Consider the following 23,890-nt stretch of genomic DNA (forward strand, 5'->3'; position numbering starts at 1 on the left):
TTCGCTTTGTAGTAAAATCTATCCATTTTTAATTTAAATTTTACTTAGTAAATACCAACATTTCTTAAAATCTACTGTGACACATGTTGCGATGCATTCCACATCATTTTCAAACAACTAATAATTTCCAGTATAAACGGGTAAAAGCATTTTTTAAATTGAAATATTTCAATATAATTAATATCAAGTACCCATTTTTGCATTTTCTCATCATTAAGCAGGAGTTCAGAAATGCATATTCCATTTCATACATTGTAAAATCTTTGTTGTACCTCCAGGGTAAAGCACACCACACATTGAAAAACACTGCTCTAAAAATGCAAACAACCGCAAGACCAAGTAGGATGTAAGTGTTGAGAGTACGGTTTGAGTAATGTGTCTCTGATATCCTCTCCATCAGACAAAAGTCTGTAACTAATCAATGAACACCATGGTGATGACTCTATGCCTATTAAAATGTAGCATTAAATATGATTGTTTGCAACAAAAATTAATCACAAATTTGAATGTAATGTGGTTGTAGAAAATAACTTCAAACCCTCATCCGCACCTGATGGTGCACAGGGCACTGCATTATATGTGTTAAACGCAGCGTTATCTTGATTGTTAACAATGTTAAGGAAAGGTGATCAGCCCTCCGGTTCAGGTACCAGTCCAGGTCAATATTGAATAAATATTAAGAGTGAAAAAAATCACTTATATTTATTTGACCCCTGCCCTGGGAATCGAACCCGGGACCTCCAGAACAGTAGCCGAGCGTGCTGACCATTACATTACGGAGGCGGACAGAACAGTACATATTTTTAAAGACAGTGGAAAACAACAGTATATATTTTTGAAATATTGATTTGAGAATTTCGGACATGTGTCTTTGGATGTTTTTAAACTCCTGGTTAAAACTGTTCCAGTAAGTGGAGAGCCTGAGACTGTACCAGGAGTAATGATCTAAGAATTGCTTTAGAGGCGGTGAGCGTAACAACACATCTGCGTTTCACATTCCTATACACAGGACCAACCTGCCGATGGTTATGCCTGTAGGAAGAGCTACCGCTATGTTGAACAACATCACATTGGATATTGATCTGTTCCAAGTATCCGCAGGAGTTTTCCGAAGCGGGATTCTTCTACACATTTAACAAGAGTCTTCTTGCTTACTTTTTAATTTGTTTTTTAATGCATACGCCTTAAATGTTAGTTTGTAATGTATATATTAATTATTGAATAAATTGAATTGAATTGAATTGAACAAGGTCTTGCGGCCGATTGCCGTAACTGCGCAGCATGCCAACGACGTACGTATGTAGTAACAACATCTACAAATATGACAGTCCAAAAAGCCGATAAATCCCACGGATGCAAGGAGCCAAGCTTCCCCTTCCTGTTCCTCACCCTTGTATCCGTACTGTACGGGGAATATTTGTCGACCGTTCGCCGCGTCGGATGCACCAAACTCGTCCCATTGGAGTACCTCATACATCGTCGTGGAAACCCGATAATCTGCAATGATGTGCATGCCACAATACCATACCAGTGGACACCGATGGCGTGTCTGTTCCATCCTCATTGATAACCACTCATAACATCATCATTATCACTAGACAAAAAGCCATTCGATTCGATTACAGTAAGCAAACTAGATAGAGAACAAAACTTAACAGATATGGAAATGAACTAACAAGCTAACTACCAAAGAAAAGTGTAAATTAAGTAAAAGTTTCTCACTGTAAATTAACTTAAATTTTTCAGCAAAATAAAATTTTACGTTCTCAGAAATACATATATTCAAGCTTTTTTCAAATGGCACTAAAAACACTGATAGAAAATACGAATTGTGTCAAGCCCTAGATCTCAGATTTGAAGTCCACAAAACTACCACCGATTCGTTTATTAAACTCACCATTGACCCTTAAATAGAAAGTATTGACTACACTTTAGATAAAAATGCACTCAACTTTTTTTTAAACGATTTGCCAAACTGAAAGAAATGGGTGATTTTTTGATTTTTACAAATGATTCTGAAATATAACTAACCATTTTACAGATTTAAAATTTTCATAAAGGCAGGAGAGATTGAAGTTAGTGGTATCTTTTTTTTAACAATTCCGGACTGCGGAACGTACAGCAATAAAATAAGTTCACCAGCTTAAGGGTTAAGATGAGACAATATTTAGTTTGACTATAAACACTATATAAAAAATTATGTTTGAATGGATAAAACAGATTTAAAACATTGCATTCTAGTTCGTACTGGGGACAAACTTATTCATAAAAAAAATAGCATGCAAGAAAATAGACTTCATTCAACCCAGCCTTGGACACGCTTGCCAAGTAAACAAGACTGACAAAATATTTAAAAAATAATGCCCATCCAATATTCGGTGGCTAATGGACCAATCTAAAAAATCTGCAAAGGATAAAGAAAAAAAGTAAATTGAAAATAAAGGGTGACAATGGGATGCAGAGAATGAACAAACACAGAGAATAATGAGGTGTGGTCTACCGTATGCATTAATCACTGATGTGAGGGGATTTGGTGAAAATGAAGAGCGAATTGCGATTTACCATCTGCTGCTTGACGGTCCAGTCCACTGGCTGACGTTGCCCTCTTCTTGTTTGGGTCCAGTTCACGTTCGGAAGACCGCCTTGAGAGAGGCAACGCAGCAAACATCACGTTGGATGTTGAAGTAGCCCTATGGAATAGGTAAGCGTTATTATCTAAACTCTCAGACTCATAATTAGTACCCAAGGAGTATGGTTGAGGTATTACATTCATACTTTTAATTCAAGCACAGTCAAATTCAGTATTTTTTAGTGAATTTGTGGACTTCTGAAGTTTTTTCTGATTAACTTAAATGAAAAAAAAAGAGTTTTCAAATATATTGAGTTATCGGCATTGTTTAGACAATTTCAAAGTACAACTTCTATGAATGGTGTACTAGAGCTGCTGCTCCGACTAGAAAGTCTGAAGAAAACCTTTGTATCTTTCAAGCCTATGTGGGTAACACAATGAATTTTCCAAACATTCCGGTCTTGTTCCTTCTGCCTAATTTGCAGGTAAGCTGACTGCGAAACTGATAATGGGTTAGACTCCCACAAATTGCAAGAGAAAATAGAGGTAGGCGTTTCGTCTTATAGTCTTTTTAAAATATTTTATTTATTCAGATATTGTATTTATCCCAAAACCATTCTTTCTTTCTGTCATTTCAACCTGCAGGCAAGCCACAAGAAGAGAGACCTCATGTTTTGTTTTTTTTTTAAACAGAGAGAGTACTCTAGCACTTCCCAATACCAGTATAAGAGCTGATGTCTTCTTTGTTAGCCTCATAGATACAAATCAAAACAAGAATTTGAGTCCAAATTAAAAAGTCTGTGCATTTACACTATTCTTGGAATTGCATTGAAAGTTGCCCTCCCTCATTCCCAGAACTGATACAAAAGCATCTAGGCTTCCTAACAGTCCTTCTCTTGCAAAGTAACTTAGAATGAGGATAAGTGGGCAGATCTGGTACAGAAGCATTTAGGCTTCCTGACAGACCTTCTCTTGCAAAGTAACGATTCTTAGGATGAGGATAAGTGGACAGATCTTATACAGAAGTATCTATGCTTTCCGACAGACCTCCTCTTGCAAAGAGACTATTCTCGGGATGAGGATAAGTGGGCAGATCTTATACAGAAGCACCTAGGCTTCCTGACAGACCTCCTCTTGCAAAGTGACTATTCTCGGGATGAGGATAAGTGGGCAGATCTGATACAGAAGCACCTAGGCTTCCTGACAGACCTTCTCTTGCAAAGTGACTATTCTCGAGATGGGTGCCTTACCTGCGGTGTCCCCAGAAGGTGCCGCCGGTGTCAGCGGGCTCGAGCATGCGCGGGGTGGAGGAGCCGAACGCGAACACGCCCGCCGCGCCCGCGCCGCCCCTGCGCCGCACCTCCAGCCGCGCCTCGCGCTCCTCGTTGCGACGCACGATGGCTTCGCGTCTCTCCCGCTCTGCCTCCCAGATGGCGCGTTTGCGTTCTTCCACCTAGAACAATTTACCAATTGGAATAAAAGTATTTGTAATGGAAGTCATTGTAATGTAAATTATTGTTTATTTTTTCAACCCTCATCCGCAAAATATTATTTTTAACCCTCATATAATAGGTATGAAGCCTATGAAAATGGGAAGATCACATGGTTACTTTTTAAAAACGTGTATGAAGTGATTTCCATTCTCAATAAGCATGGGAGAAGGTATTTTCTTACACAAATGCTGACAGGATATGGAGCTTTTAGACTTTAGCTTAACCGTTTCGACCTTTGTGCCGTCCGCTTAAAAGCGGAGTCGTCACCAACTTATACATAGACTACTTGGAAAAAACAGTAATGGAGCTTAACCTTTCCAGGAGTACAATAATTGATATCCGACATTCTCTGGGGAGTGGAGTTTTTTTAACATTACATATGTATTTTTTTAAATAAAATCCTTGTATTTTGAAAATAGAAATTATGTAAAAATAATTTAATAAAAAAAGGTCGCCATTTATAGGTATTATTTTATGACAAAGTTAAATACATAGACTTCGACGTTCATTAACGTCGATACTCTTTTGAGGAAAATTCGCAACGACGTTCATTTACGTCCATACTCCCGGAAAGCTTAAAAACTACAAAGAAGGAAGATAAATCCAAAAACTGGAAGCGTGAATGGTTACCTGTTGCCTGCGGTCATTGTCCCTGGAGCGCATCTCGTCGATCCTGTGGCGGCGCTCCTCCTCCTTCTGCTCGCGGAAGCGCTGCGCGGCGAGCGCCTGCGCGCGCAGCTCCTCCAGCTTGCGCGCGCGGTCGCTGTTCTGCCGCTCGCGCACCAGCCGCGCGCGCTCCTCGCGGTCCTGCGACGCGGCCGACAGCGCGCCCTGCTCGCGGGAACCTGCGACCAAACAGGGACCGTTTGAAAAACGAACAAACATTCGAGTGTGTGCGTAAATTCTCGAAACATTCAAGGGTTCGCGTAAATTCCCGAAACATTCAAGCGTTTGCGTAAATTCCCGAAACAAAACTCTTCAATCATTTTAGTTAATTCTAGAATATTGAAGCATTCCCGTAAGTTCCTGAAACATTCAATAAATTTACGTAAACTTTTAAAACATTAAGAAAATTATATACTTTCAACAATAAAGCATTTACAGTTTTAAGTTCCCGAAAAATTGAAATATAGACGTAAATTTTCGAAACATTCAAGTATTTACGCATATTTTCGAAGTTTCCGAAACAAAACAACAACAAAAAAAACTCAATAAGCGAACACTCGTCATTAATTCGATCGAAGTTCCACCCTCAGTCATATCTTGAGATACATTAAAAAGATTTTTTTGTTATTATTTTTATGAAGAAAATCGAAGGTTATTTTATAAAACGAAAACTTCTTTAAGAGATTATTATTTTTATTATGATAATTGAAAAAAATGTAACAAAATATATATACATAAAAAAAACTCTCATGGATAACGACAAAACACAAAAGAAATGCAACAAAAAAATACAAACCAAAGAAAACAAGGAGGCAAGATTTGATTAAACAAAAAAAATGAGGAATGAAAACACATCATGAAAACTAAAAGAATGACAACGATAGAAGGTCATGAGTATTGCCGTATTAGCATCGAATAACGTGATTAATGATGTGAAATTTGATCACACAAAATGTGTTATTTGAGATGACAAAACATGAAAAGCAACATTTGAACGGTTCCCACCCCTACTTTTAGAGTGCTACAAATCAAATATGATATTCCGATTTTTTAAATTTTCTCACTCAATCATTTTATCTCGATATGAATTTCGTTTTGCCACATGATTTTTTTTAATATTGGCACATGATATATTGGATAAAATAAATAAATATAAGTATCTGTGTAATAACTCCAGATTGTTGGCTTGTCACAGTCTAAAACGAGGGTTGTAATATGTCGGTAGCAGTGGATGAAACGATAACGTTTCTACGACAACATATCGTAGACCAACTGTCTATGATACTCGATTATGGACCGCGTGCCGGAGGCTTATTACCGTATGCTTGTTCAATAGAATACAGTAGCGTCTCCAGACAAGCACGTTTTTGCTTGTCTGGAGACAAACGATAGACCATGAGTGATTGTGACATTCAAGATTTCAAGACACTCCCAGGAAGCATGATCTTCAGCCTCCAAATCAGCACGGTTTTGTAAGCATAAAACCGAGTTGAATTTACGACATATGCCTCGGTTTGTATAAGTGATGACACGCGTGCCGATTGAGCGCTACAAAACCGCGTTAGTTTGGCTCATTGCGAGCTCTGGAAGGCTGAGATTCGAGATGACAGAACATGAGCGATTGTGACATTCAAGATTTGAACACTCCCAGGAAGCATGATTTCAGCCTCCAAATCAGCACGGTTTTGTAAGCATAAAACCGAGTTGAATTCACGAAATTTGCCTCGGTTTGTATAAGTAATAACATGCGTGCCGATTAAGCGCTACAAAACCGCGTTGGTTTGGCTCATTGCGAGCTCTGTAAGGCCGAGATTCGAGACGACAGAACATGAGCGATTGCGACATTCAAGATTTGAACACTCCCAGGAAGCATGCTCTGCAGCGCCAGTAGTTGAGTGGGTAATGAACCTGCGTCTCCTGAGTGCAGCGGCTCGTGCTCCTGGTCCTCTAGGGTGGCGAGAGCGGCGCCGGCTGCGCGGGGGGGGGAGCGCCAATCAGCAGCGGGCATGGAGTAGTAGTAGTAGTAGTGGTGGTGGTGGTGGTGATGAGAAAAGAAAGAGAAAAATACACACTGTTACTATCGCACTCTTGGAGGAACTGCACAATCATATCGTAGAAATTCCACATAACGTCATTTTGATTTTTAAAAAAAAATTGAAATTCCCTTGAATTCCTTTTGAATAGACGACTAATAAACGATGAGTTATTGATATACGTTTTGTGCATACTTAGGTACATATATATCAATAACTATCGCTTTGATACCATTCCTAATAGAAAGTAATTGAAGAAATACTTAAACTGTAAATTGCACAGGTGATTTTTTAGGTAAAAATACCCGTGAAGAATAATATTACAATGCATAATTTAGACTGCAAGAGATGGCAATGCCTTCCCTGCAATTTATGACAGTATTTAAGTAAAGAATACCATATAAACATATTCAATGGACCAACGTTGATTTATATTCATGTTTGGATAAAAAAAATAACTGTCACGAGTGATATTATTTGTTGGCTATTTTAGAATTGTTTCTATAAATCGCGTTTTTATTTCAATAAATTCAGCATTAAGAGTTTCTTTAATATTCAAACAAGAAGGTACGTCACCAAAACAAGATTCTGTTCCTCCAAGATGACGCTTGCTGCAAAGGGTGCAAAGAAGCGTTGAATGTGAATATTTTAGATACTTTTTAGAGAATTGCTTTCTGCGTATTTTGAAAGGGAAATTTTGAGTAAGAAGCTTCGAGGTATGAATATTAGAATACAGTGCGGATTAAAATATTCATTCAAATGTTACATAGTATACACATATCACATTTTCTAAAATTCTTAAAATGAGAAATATATACAAGATCAGATAAATTTCGTTGAAAATAATTTGGGAATAATGTTATGCTGATGTTTGTAATAATTAAAACACAAAAAAACGCGAGTGTGTATTACAGAATCACATGCTTAAACAATATATCTAAGTCATTAAGGGTTATGCAAATGGAAAAAAACAAGGCTTTTGATTAATGATTGTTAAAACTTTAAAAAGATTACACAGAAAATACAATGAAAAAGTTTTCTCGTTTCAGCTTTTTGAAGGGATTCATTACATCCATTCAAAAAGAAAGCAAAAATCCAAAATACGTGCTAATATAAGAAGAAGAAAAAACCGTTATAAATATAGAAAATCTAATAAGAAATATCGAGTTAATATATTATGTTATTAATACAATATATTAATAAAGTTAATATGAACAATGAACGTGTATTAAGGTGGATTTTATTAAACGAATGGAATTGTGTACAGAAGCGGAGAATTCGGGATCAGGTTATACAAAAAATTATATTAATTTCTGATCCTGCTGTTCAAAATAAATAACAGTAATATTTCATATTTATTTAAAAAAAAAAACTATTGAGAAAATATATAATAATAAGATATCAATCAAATGACAATACCTTTGTAATAAAATATAATATGGAAAAGTAAAAATATAACGATAAATTTTGTTTTAATTCAACACCATGCTTTTTTTAAACTACAGATTTATGCGCAGCCCTGGTTTGCACTGGTTGTACCTGTTTCGTCATATTCGTAATAGTCGGATTCAAATTCCGGTTCTTGGCCAATATAGGCAAACCAGTGGAGTGTGTGGCCTAACGATTTCGGCCTCTGACGTCCTGGTATTGTAAAAATAAAAACACAAAACAATACAAATGAAAATGAAATGAAATGAAAAAAAATAACATTAAAATATATCTCAACTGCAGAAGAAGCACTACAGACATAAACTGAAGCTAAGACTAATTTCTTTAGATGTTAGAAATTGTAGTAGATGCATTTTGTTAAAATTAAAACGTAGCTAAATTATTCACGAAAAATGTCCATCAAACGCTGCCCATAAAAGGTTTTATATACCCATACAAATATATTTTCTCAGTACCTACTCATTTCACAGCAGGTTAATTTTAAGTGTTTACATGCGTACTCGCTGGTCTCATAAAATAATAACAAACATAAAGAAATGAACGGGTTTTACAGCGTTCGTGGACGTCAGAATGATACATTGTGTAACATTTCCAGACCAAAGATGCTAGGGAAAAAATAGTCTGTTTCCGCCAGACGTCTCCTAAGTACCGTCGACAGGAAGGACATAACTATCCGCCGGGCTAATTACCGCAACTCTGCGGGAAAATGCAAAGGGAGGATTAGACCTCGGCGTGGGTTTCGTTTGACGTGAAACGCCATTGTCTCGTATGATAAATCATCACTCTACAAGAACGCAGAGACGGCAATTGTTTTTCTACTACTACTTCATCATTCTTCAGTAATTCATTCTCTGTCCCAGCGGCCAGACTATGGAATGAATTTTATTAAAATTAAAGACTTGAATATACCACTTTAATGAGTTTAATTTTTATTTACGACTAGTTTCGAAAACGACAGATGTTTTCATCTTCTGGTACAAATTAAAACTAAATTTAAATTAAATTAAATTAGTCGTAAATAAAAATTAAACTCATTAAAGTGGTATATTCAAGTGTTTAATTTTAATAAAATAATCATGTCATTCCACAAAGTTAATGCCGAATCAATAAATAATATGGAATAAATTACCTTTCCTTGTAAAAAATGCACCTTCTCTAATAACTTTTAATATTCTAATAATGTCTGAGACATTACTATCTATCATTAGAATCCTAACTGTTCATCAAACCTCATCCCTTATTTTTTCCTTCTGCCTCCTTGCCTAAACTCCCCTTTTTCCTTTGCCTTCCTAATTTTCATCAATTTATAATATGTGTTTTTTTTAATGTTCAAGTACTATCTACCCTCTGATTGCAAACACCTATATATGGTATCAAACGTTTTGACCAATATCACAAGTCTGTTTTTGGTTGGTTGGAAAATATTGCTTTTTAAAAATAAGCGCGTCAATGTACTTTTTTCTTTTATGTAAATGAAGTTTAATTAAATAAATATAAGTAAGATGGAGAGATAACGTGGGGTAGGAAAAGCGCGAAAACAATAACGTAACGCGTAGCTTGGCAGGCCACACAAAAAGCGCGGCGAATTATGCGTAACACTAAAACAAAAATCATAAATATAGTAATTTATTATATTTTAAGAAAAAATATAGGAACGTACCCATTCAAATGGGTTTTTTTTGTTAATACCCCTAAATAAATATATTCACTAATTTTATTCGAAAATCATTATAAAGGTGTAATATGACTTCATTCCTATGAGAGTTTAAATAATTTTAACGCGAATATTGAAAAAGTAATCAAATAAAATAGAATAAAAATGTCTTGCTAAAAAGGGGTACTATTATCGAGCACCCAGCATCCCTATTATCGGATACCTTATGACAGACTACACATGCTTTTTAAAGCTATTTTTTTGAGAGCACACGAAATAGTGTAGAAAAATAAAATCATAATTACACTATTATTTAGGTACGAAAAGCCAAAGAGAATTGGAAACACAAATCTCAAGCAAATGATGCAAAATGAAAAGATCTTAACCATTTCTGGATTTATGTTCATAATATTTAAAAAAAATAACATTATATAGTAAATACGGTATCCGATATCGGCATTATCTAGTTATAAAAAGTATGTAGTAGTATTATAAAATAGCGAATAAATTAATAAATAAATAGTATTAATAAATAGCGCTGCCACGAAAAACGCGCTTAGAGTGTCAGAAATGAAGACTCAGAGAAGCATAACAGGCAAGAGTCTTCGAGATAGATTGAGAAATGCCAAGATCAGGGAAATATGCGAGATCGAAGATGTCGTTAGGTGGGGAAGGCAACGAAGAAGACAATGGTATGCGCATGTAAAGAGAATGGAACCATCCAGACTCCCCCACATCGCATTGTACGGCCAACCCCATGGTAGACGACTCCCGGGCAGACCACCAAAGAGATGGGCCGATAGCTGGGAATCGACGTCGCAGGAGGCTAATCCCTCTTAAAAACAGGCCGTAAGGCCTATAATAATAAGAAGAAGAAGAAGAATAAATTAACTAAAACAATTTATATTGTATTTTTTTACTTCATACAAATTATCATTTAAAATAATAAAAACTAAGTATGGATATCTTTAGTCTGTCGGCTGATTAAATTAACCTGAGAAATGTGTGTTCGCGACACTAACCACCGGACCACAACTCGACACAATTCTATATCAGTAACGTTTCTACGTTTCATTAAATATTAATAATATGTTGAAAGCTCGCAAATGTTTAAAAATAAACAATAAAATTAAATGTGCTCTTTAAAAAGGTTGAAAAAACCGTTTTAAAGAGAAAATTCAGAGTTTCATCATATGTTCGTGGAAATTAGTCAAAAAACTTTTGAAGAACGAAATTTCTCTTTGGAATACGACAAAAAGGTGATTAACTTCGCAACCCCCCAAAAGTTAGCTCAGTTTCCGGGAAGTCGCTTTTCATTTGCGTATACTAAGTTTAAAGTTTTCTCGCGACGTCTATGTGGAATATCGTAACAACATGCTAATTTTTATGCAAATATGAATAATATTTTGTAAATAATTGGACAAGAATTTACGATGGAAATTCGAAACGAATGAAATTGAAGTGTTTACACGTAATTACGAGTTTCAAGCACTTTATTTATATTTGATATTTATTAGTTGCCTTAGAAAATTCTCCTTGCCTATAATGTACAAGAATTTATAGCATATTTAGTTAATGTCTTAAAAATGATAATGGATGTGTAGAGTTCATAATAAATTAATTATGTTGATCCTTAATACGAAAACAAAAGATACAACAATACAATAGACACAAAGGATTCAATATCTTATATCAATCAAGATTAATCACATAGCTCATTTATTTGTCTTATTCGTCTTGTCATATTTTCTAAATAAGACACCACTAAATCCGAAAGATCTTTATGTCCTATTGCCTAATCGATTTTTGTCAACTGATTACCTTCTTTTGCACATTCTGTTTTCATTTTTTTAAATTGGACATACCTACACTAAACGAGGGACATCTTGTGATAACGTCTTATCACATTCACAAGTAGAGTTTTGTTATCTTTAAAACGGAAGAGGTATTCTCAAAATGCTCCATGACCTGTAAAAACTTGAGTCTATTTATGTTTTTTTTTAAAGAAAATTCAAACAATTTTGTTTAGTAAGGATGAAAATTTTCGAATTTTTTCCCTGTTCTGCTTCTATATATCGACTATTCCAAATATTTAACATTTTCAGTCATATCAATTTCTTGGCAAAACTAAGGGGAAATCGATTATACTCCGGTTTTGTATTTTTTAAAGTTGCTTCTTTAGCTATAGCATCTGCTTATTCTATACCATATATTCCTTTATGTCTTCTTATCCAACCAAGCCGTACAGTTTGATTTCTTGCCTCTATATTGAAAATATTGAAAACAATACTGAATTCGAAATATTTTACAAAAAGGGTTGAATTGAATACATTATATAACACTATGCGAGCTTTCTAGGATTCTCTATACAAGATGGAGAATGTTGAACAGAAGTCGATTTGTAAAGGCTCGTATCACTCTATGTTACTGAAACCATGTTAACAAAACGACCTCAGACAGCGCGGACAAAAGGCACAGTTCTTTACAAATGTAGGAGAGAAAAATAGGACCTGATTTGGGTAGAAAGGTTCACTGATTGCGACTTCGAATTATCGACTGAACACTATTACTAAAAAGCCTTCTAAGCTTTTACAATTTGTAACTTTGAAAAAAAAGGAAAATTTACTGGATATACAAGTATAACCATTGATATTGAAAAAAAGAATAGTTATTTTAGAAACATATGAATATGTCACGGTAATCAAAATTTAAAATATTAGTTTGGTTTTTTAACTTAATTCATGGTCAGAAACCACGTGTGAAAAGCTTTCTAAACTTATGTAATTTGTAAAACAAACTTTTAAAAAAATAAGGGAAGATTTACTATTAACTGGATTTACAAATATACCTATTAATATTGAAGAAAAAAAATAATTATTTTACAAAATAATAATATGTTATCACGGTAATTGAAATGATAATGTTGGTTTAGTTTTTTGGGAGTATTCATGGAAAGAAACCATATGTGAAAACCTCTTAGTTAAAAAAATTGCGCACTGTAGGAATCTAGCGTTGGTAAGCAACAAACCATTGCGTATTTGATTTACTTTCAAGCGCGAAGTGGTGATATAATTTTGTGTTTTTCTCGTATTATAAACAAATGCGTACAGTGACGTGTATTCGTACAACGTGTCATGAGAAAAAATGCCTGTATACTATTTGTTTACGAAACAAAATAATTTGGAACATTTTAATCCTTGTTCACAGATCAGGATTATCTCCGCTTAGCAGTTATTTTATACACTTTTTGACATTTCAACATAGATAAGACAACGAAAGTCTAGGCATTTACAGAGCTTACGACCGTCATGTCGGTAGTGAACTCACATGAACTGTGTCACGAGTTTGATCAATATATCTAGGCGTTCCAAAAATTGAGTAGTGTGGTTGTCAATCTAATTCTATTTGTGAATGTTACACGTGTGTAAGTAAAATGATCACGTAAACCAGCCTATGACGGTCGTAAGCCCTGTAAATGCCCAGGCTCCATATTCTTCTTCATCTATGTTTATATGTCAAAAAATATATAAAATAATTTGGCATTCGCACAACTCGCCTGTAAACGATATTTGAACGTATAGCGAAATTTTTCCGCATCACGTTAGTATTACACCGGCATAGGTAAGCGTCCAATTACAGGCGTAGGCACAGTGGGCTCAGATTAAACTATAATCCCTCAGGACAAGGCATCCTGTCTCGAGTAGGTGCCTGACGGCCGCACTCCAGTAATTGCCTGTAGAGGAGATACGTAGAGGAACGCATTACGTAGAGGAACGACTGGGGAAAATTTTTAAATGTATTTTCCTACCATTCCTGGCATTTCCGAGACAATGCGATCATGGGGGGTTACACCATGCCGGAATACACAGGGTATTATGTTTACGGGAATTTCCCTCTGCTGCGGCGGAGGGTTATTAATGATTCGAAATTCTCGTATTTCACAAATCTGCTATCAAAATAGCGAGTCTGCAGATACAAATATCTCTATATAAGCCATACATGACCGCATTCAATGATTAATCAAATGAAAACTAATGTTTACATAAATATATGTTATATTGAACATTTCATGATTACATTAAACTACATACTCGTACAACAGTGTGATAAAAACTAATGACAATTAAAATAATTGTCATATTAGAGGATACAATATGGTAACTGTTACTTTTTTCGGTTTATATTTCTTTTCGGGTTAATTTTTTTGGTGTCAAAATCTATATTAATTTCTAAAAAAACATACAACAAAATTTGTGCACAGACAGATTGATCAAATCTGAATTTATTTTACAGAAGTCGTCTTATAAATCGTTTAAAAAAATATCGCCCTTGTCTAACTGAGAGTCCCCATAAAACGAAATGTTAACCGTAACAGTTAAAACTTGAAGGTTGCTGGCGCAAAAATTTAAAGCAATATTTTTTAACCAGATTATTAAGTGCCTATAAAATTATTAAAAAAATACTGTTTAAAAAATTCGAGAAAATACTAATTCCTTTTGTTCGTTAGTTTTCCGTCAAACATTTTTTTTACCACATGGGTTGGACAATAAAAAGTTTAGCAAAAACGTTTTGTCAAAAAAAACTGCAAATATTTATACTAAATATAATAATGACAGTAATCCTAAAATTGCATAATTAAATATAAAGAATTTATAATTCATTTGAGCGAAGTTCAGTATTTTTATTATGCGTTTATTAAATATTGAAATTGTTTAACCCTTACATTTTCAGTAGATATTACTGTATATTAGCAAAAAAATGCATATTTTTTATAACTAGGATCTAATAATTCAAGTTTAAAATCGAACAAAAACTGCGTTTATTAAACATTGAAATTGTTCAACCCTTAGATTTTCAGTAGGCATATTATTGTATTGTATATTAGCTAGAAAAAACATCTTTTTTTATAACTGGGATCCAATAATTCAAGTTTAAAATCGAACAAACTCAGGTTACTTGGTTATTTCAATCTCTTGATTTAAATTAAATTTAAACTTTCTTAACATACAGTTTCGATCGGTGTTCTAACTTACGTTGGTCTAAAGCCGAGTCAGTACAAAGTTTAAATTGGTCATTTGTAGTTGACAAAAAGGAAGCATTTGAAAGGCGCTCTGGTGTGGGTTTGTCGGTGGCGATATAAGTTGTTGTATGGCCACGAAACAGGTAAACTTTTGTGAATAAGCCGAAAGTAAGATATCCTATCCTATAAAGGCAAATAACAAAACAAAAAGTTGAAACAAAAAATAAATGTATTACAGAATTTCAATTTAAATATCAACAAAAGTTACAAATTGGGAAGAAGTAGCTAAAATGATTTACCAAGAAATGTCAGTACAAAACAACAAAAAAATCGCAGTTATACCTACTGCAGAAAGGGTTGGCAGTAACAAATAAAAATAGTACTTGATCAGTTATGATTGAGTACTCTGGGAAATTGAAAATACTAACTAAATATACGTATTATATAATAATCCATTTAAATATTTCAGAAATAAAGGGTCAGAAATAAAGAAATTAAAGGAAAAGTTGCGGCCCTGTAGGAATTGTTACCAGCCCCCAACCCCCGTTGTATAGAGGGAAATAAGCCAGGCAAACAGGCTATTCCTTCAGGATGATTACTCTGAGCGATATCCGATGCCGTTTATGGAGAGATAGCACCTACTATACGGGCGCGTGTAAGTGTATTCCGAGGAAACCCACCAAATTGGTACCGCGTCACACACTACATTAGGTGATCGTCCTATCGGAAATTATTTTTCCACACGGTTAGATACCTACTTTCATCGGGACGAATAATAATAACAATAACATATAAAAATAACAACATATAAATAGATAAGTCCTGTGCTTATTGGAAAAAATTCGGATTCCACTTCATTCAATTAATTAATCACACCGAAAAAAGGACACTGAAAAGGTATATAACTATTTCATTAAACAGAAAATTGTATATGACAATGATTTTGTCAGTAGATAGGACTACATCTATGGATTTCATAAATATTATCTCTATGTATTTTTCGGTCTACCCGTTTTTTCAATTAAAACTAAAATAGGACATATGACGACCGCTTTGCAGACGAACGAAAAACACATTAAAACATACCCCGCCGGCAAAAAGACGTGCGATGTAATTGATCGTTATTTTAAAAGTTTGATTGACGATAGTTGGTATATTGAAGTCTAAAATATAACAAACAAGGTTTTTATCATTTAAAATTACTCTTAAAAGAATCCAACATACTCATATGAGTTTTCTAATCGCCTGTATTTTGTTTACGAGTAAATAGTTTTATCCACATATTCTACATTTCGTCGTAACCGACATCATTAGACTGGTGACGTCGTGATGCCAGTCTGACACCGATCTGAAAATGCCGGTAACGACGGAACCCGGTAATAATAATAATAATAAATGACTTGTCTAAAATAATGTTTTAGAAAGAAAATGTCAAAAGAAAAACAAAAAAACTATTTCATACATTTTTTCCTTTTGATGATACTGACGCAAATTGCCCATGGAAATGTTTACTTTTAATATACACAATACAAACCATACTTTCTTTGTAGCGTACACAGGGTGTGTTTAAACTGTATACCTCGTGTTAAGATCATTATGCTCTCTGCGATATAAATAAAGTACGAGCGAAAGCAAATAGACTTTACTCGTGAAAAATTCTGCTTGGGCGAATTTCCCCTGGCACACATCTCGGTGACTAGACGCCAAAGTGACCTATCTCATTTTTGGTCAAATATATTGCATAGTAAATTGAATAGACGCCATTTACATGGTTAATCATGCCACGATCCTAAGAGCGGGGATGGACCTCGGCCGCACGGGATGTGACCGTGTCGCCCTTGCTTGAACTTTTAACGACTTTAGTTATAATTTCATGAAACGGGTCGCTCATTTATGCATTTCGTAATTGTTCTTTTACAAGATGTCGACTATTCCACTTCACACCCTTAAAACCCAATGTCTCCATTATTCAAGGCTGCGTTTTAAATATAACTAACATTCGGATAAAAACCATAAAATCAGGGATATTAAAAATAAAATTTTAAGCATGCATAATTTACATACAGCCAGAAAAGGGGTGACGTTATATGGACAAGTTTCTTTTATATTTTTACTGAAAATATGAAATCGAGAAATTCTTAACTAATTTTAGCTAAATTTGACATATTCTACTTCTTCATTCTGACCCTTATCCGCACCCAATGATGGATAGGGCACTGAATCGCACTGGTGCAGTGTCATCTTGATCGTTTCTTATATGAAGGTTAGGTGAACAATCCTGCTTTCCAGGTACCAGCCCAGGATAATATTAAATATAAGAGTGAAAAAAATACTTGATAAGACAATTTTGACATATATCCATTATATTCTAAGCATTTAAGCCCCTATATAAAATTCCAGACCGAATAAACATTTGAAATTGTCCAACTTTTAGATAGGTTTGCATATTTGATTGCATTCAACATGAACAAAAAAACTCGAAGTACGATCAGCGTTGTAAAATCGAAACACGATTTATTTATTGGCAGCTGTTGAACTTTGTAATGAGAACATAATTTTTTTAAAGAATACAGGCCCTGAAACAAATCTCGAAAAAACGTCATCGATTTTATTATTTACTACGAAAAATTGAACAAAAAACGTTAAATTTGGAATCAAATCCACTGCAATGAAGACATTTTTTTACGTTCTTATCAAAACGATTTTATTACCCGTTTAAAGACTAGGAGTAGCAATAAGATATTTGAACGAGGCAGATAATATTTATGGATAAGCTCGGCCGCGGTTGTAACATCGAGTACCTCCAGTTTAATATCCCACTTGCTGCGGGCGCCATTAAAGACGGTGGCTTCCAAAGAAAATCAAATTATCCGTTTTATATCGCGAGTGGGTTCGATAAAGATGAGCCAAATCACGCGGGGATACTGAATAGAAAGGCCGTTACGAAGAAGCAGAGTTGAGAAATGTATATAAGGTATAGTGGCTATTATCCTTGGCTCTACCCGACCGAGTTTCTCCAGGGGATGCTTGGCTACAATAGTTTAGAGACTATAAGGAATGTGTATTTGATTACGCATTTTTATCCATTGTTGCGCGGTATGATCGATAATCCTGAAATTATCCGGAGCATTGGTCTGTATGTTCCCGATAGTTACCGAAGACAGCGTCGACATAGATTGTTTCACATTCCTATACACAGGACCAACCTGCCGATGGTTATGCCTGTAAGAAGAGCTACCGCTATGTTGAACAATATATCATTGGATATTGATCTGTTCCGTGTGTCTGAAGGAGTTTTCCGAAGTTGGATTCTTCTACACCTTTAGCAATAGTATTCTTGCTTATTTTCTATTTTTGTTAATGTATACGATTTAAATTTGAGTTTGTAATGTGTATATTATCTATGAATAAAATAAATTGAATTGAATATAAAGGTATAGTGGATACAGAAAGAGGTATGGTGGATACAGATAGAGGTTAATGTGCGGTGAGAAACTGGAGATAGATGAACTGGAAAAGTTAAAGTTTTGCGGTAGGCGGATGGTTAGACTAAATGAGCTGACGACCGACCTTTTGTAGCGCTATCGAACCGTGAAAATGGACCAAAAACTAACGGGAACGTAAAAGATATTGGAAAACCGACTAACTGTGCAGATAGTACTCACGTAATTACTATATAGTACCCTTAATTGAAATTAAGATAATGCTGATTAAATTAAATTCGTCCGCCTCCGTAGTGTAATGGCCAGCACGCTTGGCTACCGTTCTGGAGGTTAAAATAAATATAAGTGATTTTTTCACTGTAATATTTATTCAATATTACCATGGACTGGTACCTGAAGCGGAGGGCTGATCCCCCTTCCTTCATGTGTAAACGATCAAGATAACACTGCGTATATATGACACATTGCCCTATGCACCATTGGGGTGCGGATAAGGGTTTTTTTATATTATTAAATTAAATAGCACAAAATCCAAAATCGTGAATTTTTTTGCTAAATCTATAAATCAAATAGTACAGGTAAACGAATGTTTTAAGTAAATTTTGAAATAAAGACCTTCAGAATATGTGTTTTAAAGTTTAATGATTCATAATTCTTGGCATGTTTTTTTTTTATATTTCACAAATAGTATATTGTTTCGGAATTAAACGAACAATTGATTTTGAGAAAACATTCAAGTATACTGGGCTAGCGATAAGATTAACCAACAAGTAGTAATGGATATCCACGATTTTAAATTTCAATCATTTAAAAAAGAAAAAAGAAAAAAAACAATACGATAATTATCAAAAATAAAACAGATACTTTAAAATTGATTGAAATCATGGACGCTGCTGAAAGAAAATATGATTCGAAGGCATGGCCTAGGTGACGTTGCCCATGACAGAAGGACCTATAACCTGAGGACGATGAGAACTGACCCCAACAGTCAACAAAGACGATAATTTGGGATGAAGCCAGGAAGAAAATGACCAAAATTTTGTGGTCAAAACTAGGGTATACGTATAAACCATTATAATAATATTACGTTTTCAGTAAAGTACGGAAAAGTTAAGATCAAAGTCACGAGAACTATCGTCAAATCCACAAAAAGCAGAAATAATTATAGCGTCGTTAAATGTAAGAATGAAAGACAAAGGTTAAATTGTAACTACAGTTCACTAAACAAGAATTTCTGCTACTGCATTACCATATGTCCTAATCTACTCCGCAAATGGAACTGTCCCTAATTTGAGCGTGTACAGGAGATAGAAGCAAGAGGGATTTTAATTTTCATCCCTCCGAGAGCTTCACAGTGAAGGACCGGTCGAGACGTGAAGCGAATTACTGGAGATGGTGTTGGTACGTTACTGCTAAGTTGATTAATACGCTTATAAACTGGAAGCTTGTTTAGCCGAGTTGGTAAAACGCTTCAACTGCTAATGGTTAGTAAGTTTGCAAGATTCTGTGTTCAAACACAATAGGATTATATTTATATTTGAAGCACTTACTTTGTGATTCTCCATTTTATAATTAAAATGTAACTTTGTTTTACAAAAAACACTATAAATATTTTACTATAACTTAATTATAATGTCTACCGGTTTCAAGTTACATTTTGATTATAACAATAGGATTAACCGTAACTAGTCACTAAATGACCCCGATTTCAATGGATGTCTGAATAAATGGTTTAATGTATTATTTAAAAAAAAAAAAAAAATGATTGAAATTGATTTTATATATGAAATGTTAAAATCAAACACTGATTTTTTGAGTCTAAAAAATTGGATTTTATTCCTTAAAAAAAAACACGTAAAAATAAATTTGTGACAATTCTTTCGCCTTGTTATGGCGAATTTTATATTTATTAAACAAGCTTCGTGATGATGAAACTGAACCCAATAAAAAATTCGAATGCCCAAAAGTAAAACCAACCATCTTACAAAAGACTGACGCGTTTCCTGTATATTTGAAAGTTAGTCAAGGGCATGAACGTAATTGCCACGACTTAGAATTATGACACTCAAAAAATACTATAGAAAATACAGAAAAAATCATCTAAGTTGGTAGTTATGTTCAAAATCGTTCTCGTTATTTGTGGAACTAATTAATTTATTATTAGATTAAAACCAATATTTTTAGCTTTTCCACTTTTTTATTTGACCAGCGACCGGGTTTCGTCGTTACCGACATCATCAGACTGGTACCAGTCTGATGATGTCGGTAACGACGAAACCCGGTCGCTGGTCAAATAAAAAAGTGGAAAAGCTAAAAATATTGGTTTTAATCTAATAATAAATTAAAAATGCAATTCCATCACGAAGTGTCAGTGGATAATATAAATCTATTGGAACTAATTAGTTACATTATTCTATATGCTTCTTCTGCAGTATCGTAAATGATAGTGAAGTGATTTGATTGGAATGAGGTGAAAACGGTAATAATTTTAATTGCAATAAATTACCTTTGGTGATGGAGGAAGGCCGACTTTGCCTTTGGTTGGCTTCAACCGGAGCGGCACCCGCTGAAATAAAGAAAAATACTAAGTAAATATACAGAAATACTAACAACACAATTTAAGCAAATATTACACAATTTATCATATTCGAATGTTTGTTTTAAAACGAAAACTATTTGGCATCATTGAAAATTTTATATTAAAAATAATTGAATCTAGGAGCATCTGGTTAGAGTCTACGACATAGAATAAGGGAATCGACATCGCAGGAGGCTAATCCCTCTCAAAAACAGGCCACAAAGCCTACACTAAGACGAAAGAGAAGAAGAATTGGATTTGGCTATTATTATTATTATTATGCATAGAAAAATCTATTCCAATTGTTGTGAAAATTATAATAAAACAATTTTTGTACATTTTCAATCAAGTAATAAAGTGAATTCACCTATTTTATTTAAAAAATTAAGAAAAAAAAAACAATAACGCTAAAAATTTAACTCCGTTTATAAAATGACGTCAACGAATAAAGTCAAGTGATGTAATTGCTCTTTTAAAGGGGAAAATTTGTAAAAAAAAAAGTAGTTTCCCTTAACCGATGTGATCGGGGTCCGCGCAAGGGTTGGCCCTACTCCCCTTTCTTTTTACAAAGCACTCAAATCAAGGGCGATCCTGTTCCTGGCAGCCTGCGGTACTCCGGATAACAAAAAGCCTACTTACTCAACACCGAGTGCTGGTCCCTTCACAATGTATACATGGGAAATTAATTATTATTCCTTTATTCTGCTGCTCGTGTACTGGGTACTGCCTGCTAGGTACTATATTACACAAGAGGAATACTAATTGGGTTGGAAAATTACAGGATAATAGAGATTCAACCCGACTGAAATAATTATACACCAGGACAAATTGGGACATTCGTCACAGTAGCTGCAGTTGTTGGCACGTTCGGTTACATAATACTCAAGTATTTGCACTGGATTGGCCAAACGCAAAACTGATTGTCTTGTGACTAAATGAATGATGCAGTGTCATACAAGGAAGGATAATGATAAGAATAAAAAATACGATAAAATTATAAGGGTAAAATATATCAATCGGCTTCGAAAATGTGTCTTCAAGACAATAAAGATTTGACCTAAATTAAATAATTTGGAGATGTACAATACTTAAGAGCAATAATGCAAAGTTCTAAAAAATAAAGGTAGAATTAAGGATATAAAAAAATAATTGATCATTGCTGAAAAAAAACGGTTTTGCAATTTTATACTAGTACATTCTATGCAAAAATTAAATGTCCTGTACTTCGTCATACAAAAGTTATTTAGTAGAATACAACGATACTCCGTATCATTTGAATACTTCTATACACATAAAAATAATTATTAAAATTTGGAGTGTAGTAGAAGTGCTTTATTTAATGTACAAACGCTAGTATCCATCTTAAGGAGCTGTTCAAAATTCGAGGAAAATTAAAAAGGGGAAGAAAATGAAAAAAAGCATGTCATTATTTCCTCGAACAATCAGCCATACCTCATCTTAACCGCTTTAGCCAGTTACAAAAGCGTTCTTAAATGGTATCATGAATAATGACAGCGAAAGCTTTCAAAATTGGGAAAATACTTTTAACCCGCCTTTTAGCTTCAATTACTATCAACCGTGAACGGTGACACATCTCTAAGTGAAAAAGTCACAATTTTAGCGGAAAAATAGTGCTTAAGTGTGGAACATTATCATGCTAATAGCGAAGACGAGAAGGTGACTTCAAAGAATTTTAAGTGAGGAGACTTAATTTATAGGGTCATTACAGCATGCGAAACGTGATCACGCGAACAAAAGTGTCATAATAACTGAAAGATAAAAAATAAAATAAAAAATCAGAATATGAGTTTATCTTCCCGTTCAGGCAAGAAATAAAACGACAGCTTTGATGGGAGTATATAGGAATAATGTATACATCTAGCTACAGTTCTACAAATTCTACAACATCGTGAGCAATTAAGTTTTTAATATACGTCACTATAAGACAATGGGATTTCCATCGGAAAAAAACAAGTTAACAATTAATGAAAAAAAAAGTTTAAAACAATATTTTAAACACTTTTCGCCGAAGGTCCTCAAATATTAAATTCAACGTTATTACATTTTCCATTTTCGAAACATATGAAGAAAAAAACATCAAGAGATATTGAAAAACACATATAATTACTGAAACTATGACAAAATAAATGTCGAAATGAGAATGTACTATAAACACTAAATTATTGTGCCGTGGTGTAGTTCGGCAGACGCTCGACTACGAATCTGGCGTCGCGGGTTAGATTCCCGCAAATTGCAACATGAAAGATTTATTTTCAATCGGTCTGGGTGATATATTTTTCACATTTACCTATCCTACTTGCAGACAAGTCTCTTAAAGTAGGGAATTTGCGAGTTATTCATTTGAAATAAAAAATGTAATAAAAAAGAGTTATTCGGAAAATGTAAGAACAACGCGAATTTGGGTCATTTCAAGAGAAAAATCTGACTAGCAAGTGACATCCAACAGCAATAATGAAATTCTTCAGGGCGAGAATTTCACACACACTGAATAAAAAGAAGAAAAAAAATCTAGATTCAGTGGGAAATGGCCGGACTTATCGGAGTGGAAATGTCCAAACGGATAGGAATGGAATTCTCGACCCCCGTTTAATTACTCATTAGCTAGATAAAGCTCGAGGCGTTACTAATCATTTAGCGGTGGCCTATCTTTAATTAAACGTATTCCCGGCGGAGTTAAACTGAGATACGATTTTATCCTGAAATTATGGATAAAAAACAGATATAATTAGCTCCTTCTTTTAATGATTAACATAAGCTATAAAGTATATTTTTTTTTATTCCATTTTTATTTTTATATATTTTATATATTTTTTCAGTACCCTTTATAATCTTTTTTAAAAAAATGTAAAATGTGCCCACACGCAGGCCATGCCTTAGTGGGATCTTTTTTGTGTTAACATAATAGTATATTTTGTACTTGTAATATATTATATTGTTAAATGCAACAAAAAATACTGTGGAGTA

At 34.3% G+C, this 23,890-nt stretch overlaps 1 protein-coding gene across 44 annotated transcripts in view; it reads right to left on the reverse strand.

The window, feature by feature from the left end:
- Positions 1 to 23,890, reverse strand: part of ens (MAP7 domain containing protein ensconsin) — a 290,307-nt gene that overhangs the window by 25,496 nt on the left and 240,921 nt on the right. For 21 of the 44 annotated variants that reach the window (XR_015839318.1, XR_015839317.1, XM_088278184.1 and 18 more), the window contains 5 exons: positions 20,834 to 20,893; positions 6,637 to 6,699; positions 4,693 to 4,907; positions 3,820 to 4,022; positions 2,563 to 2,690 (listed from right to left, as the gene is read on the reverse strand). Coding sequence is in view for 41 of the 44 variants with exons in the window: in XM_088278184.1 (XP_088134310.1) it covers positions 2,563 to 2,690; positions 3,820 to 4,022; positions 4,693 to 4,907; positions 6,637 to 6,699; positions 20,834 to 20,893 (669 nt within the window). In the remaining 3 variants the exon portion in view is untranslated. Of the gene's footprint in view, positions 1 to 1,389; positions 1,498 to 2,562; positions 2,691 to 3,819; positions 4,023 to 4,692; positions 4,908 to 6,636; positions 6,700 to 20,833; positions 20,894 to 23,890 lie in introns of all 44 variants that reach the window. The other 23 variants (XR_015839316.1, XM_088278179.1, XM_088278178.1 and 20 more) reach the window with 3 other exon arrangements.

The sequence above is a fragment of the Brachycentrus maculatus genome, unplaced genomic scaffold (genome assembly GCF_059751285.1).
Source record: "Brachycentrus maculatus isolate JH-2025_06_01 unplaced genomic scaffold, ASM5975128v1 h1tg000055l, whole genome shotgun sequence".
Classification (NCBI taxonomy): Eukaryota; Metazoa; Arthropoda; class Insecta; order Trichoptera; family Brachycentridae; genus Brachycentrus; species Brachycentrus maculatus.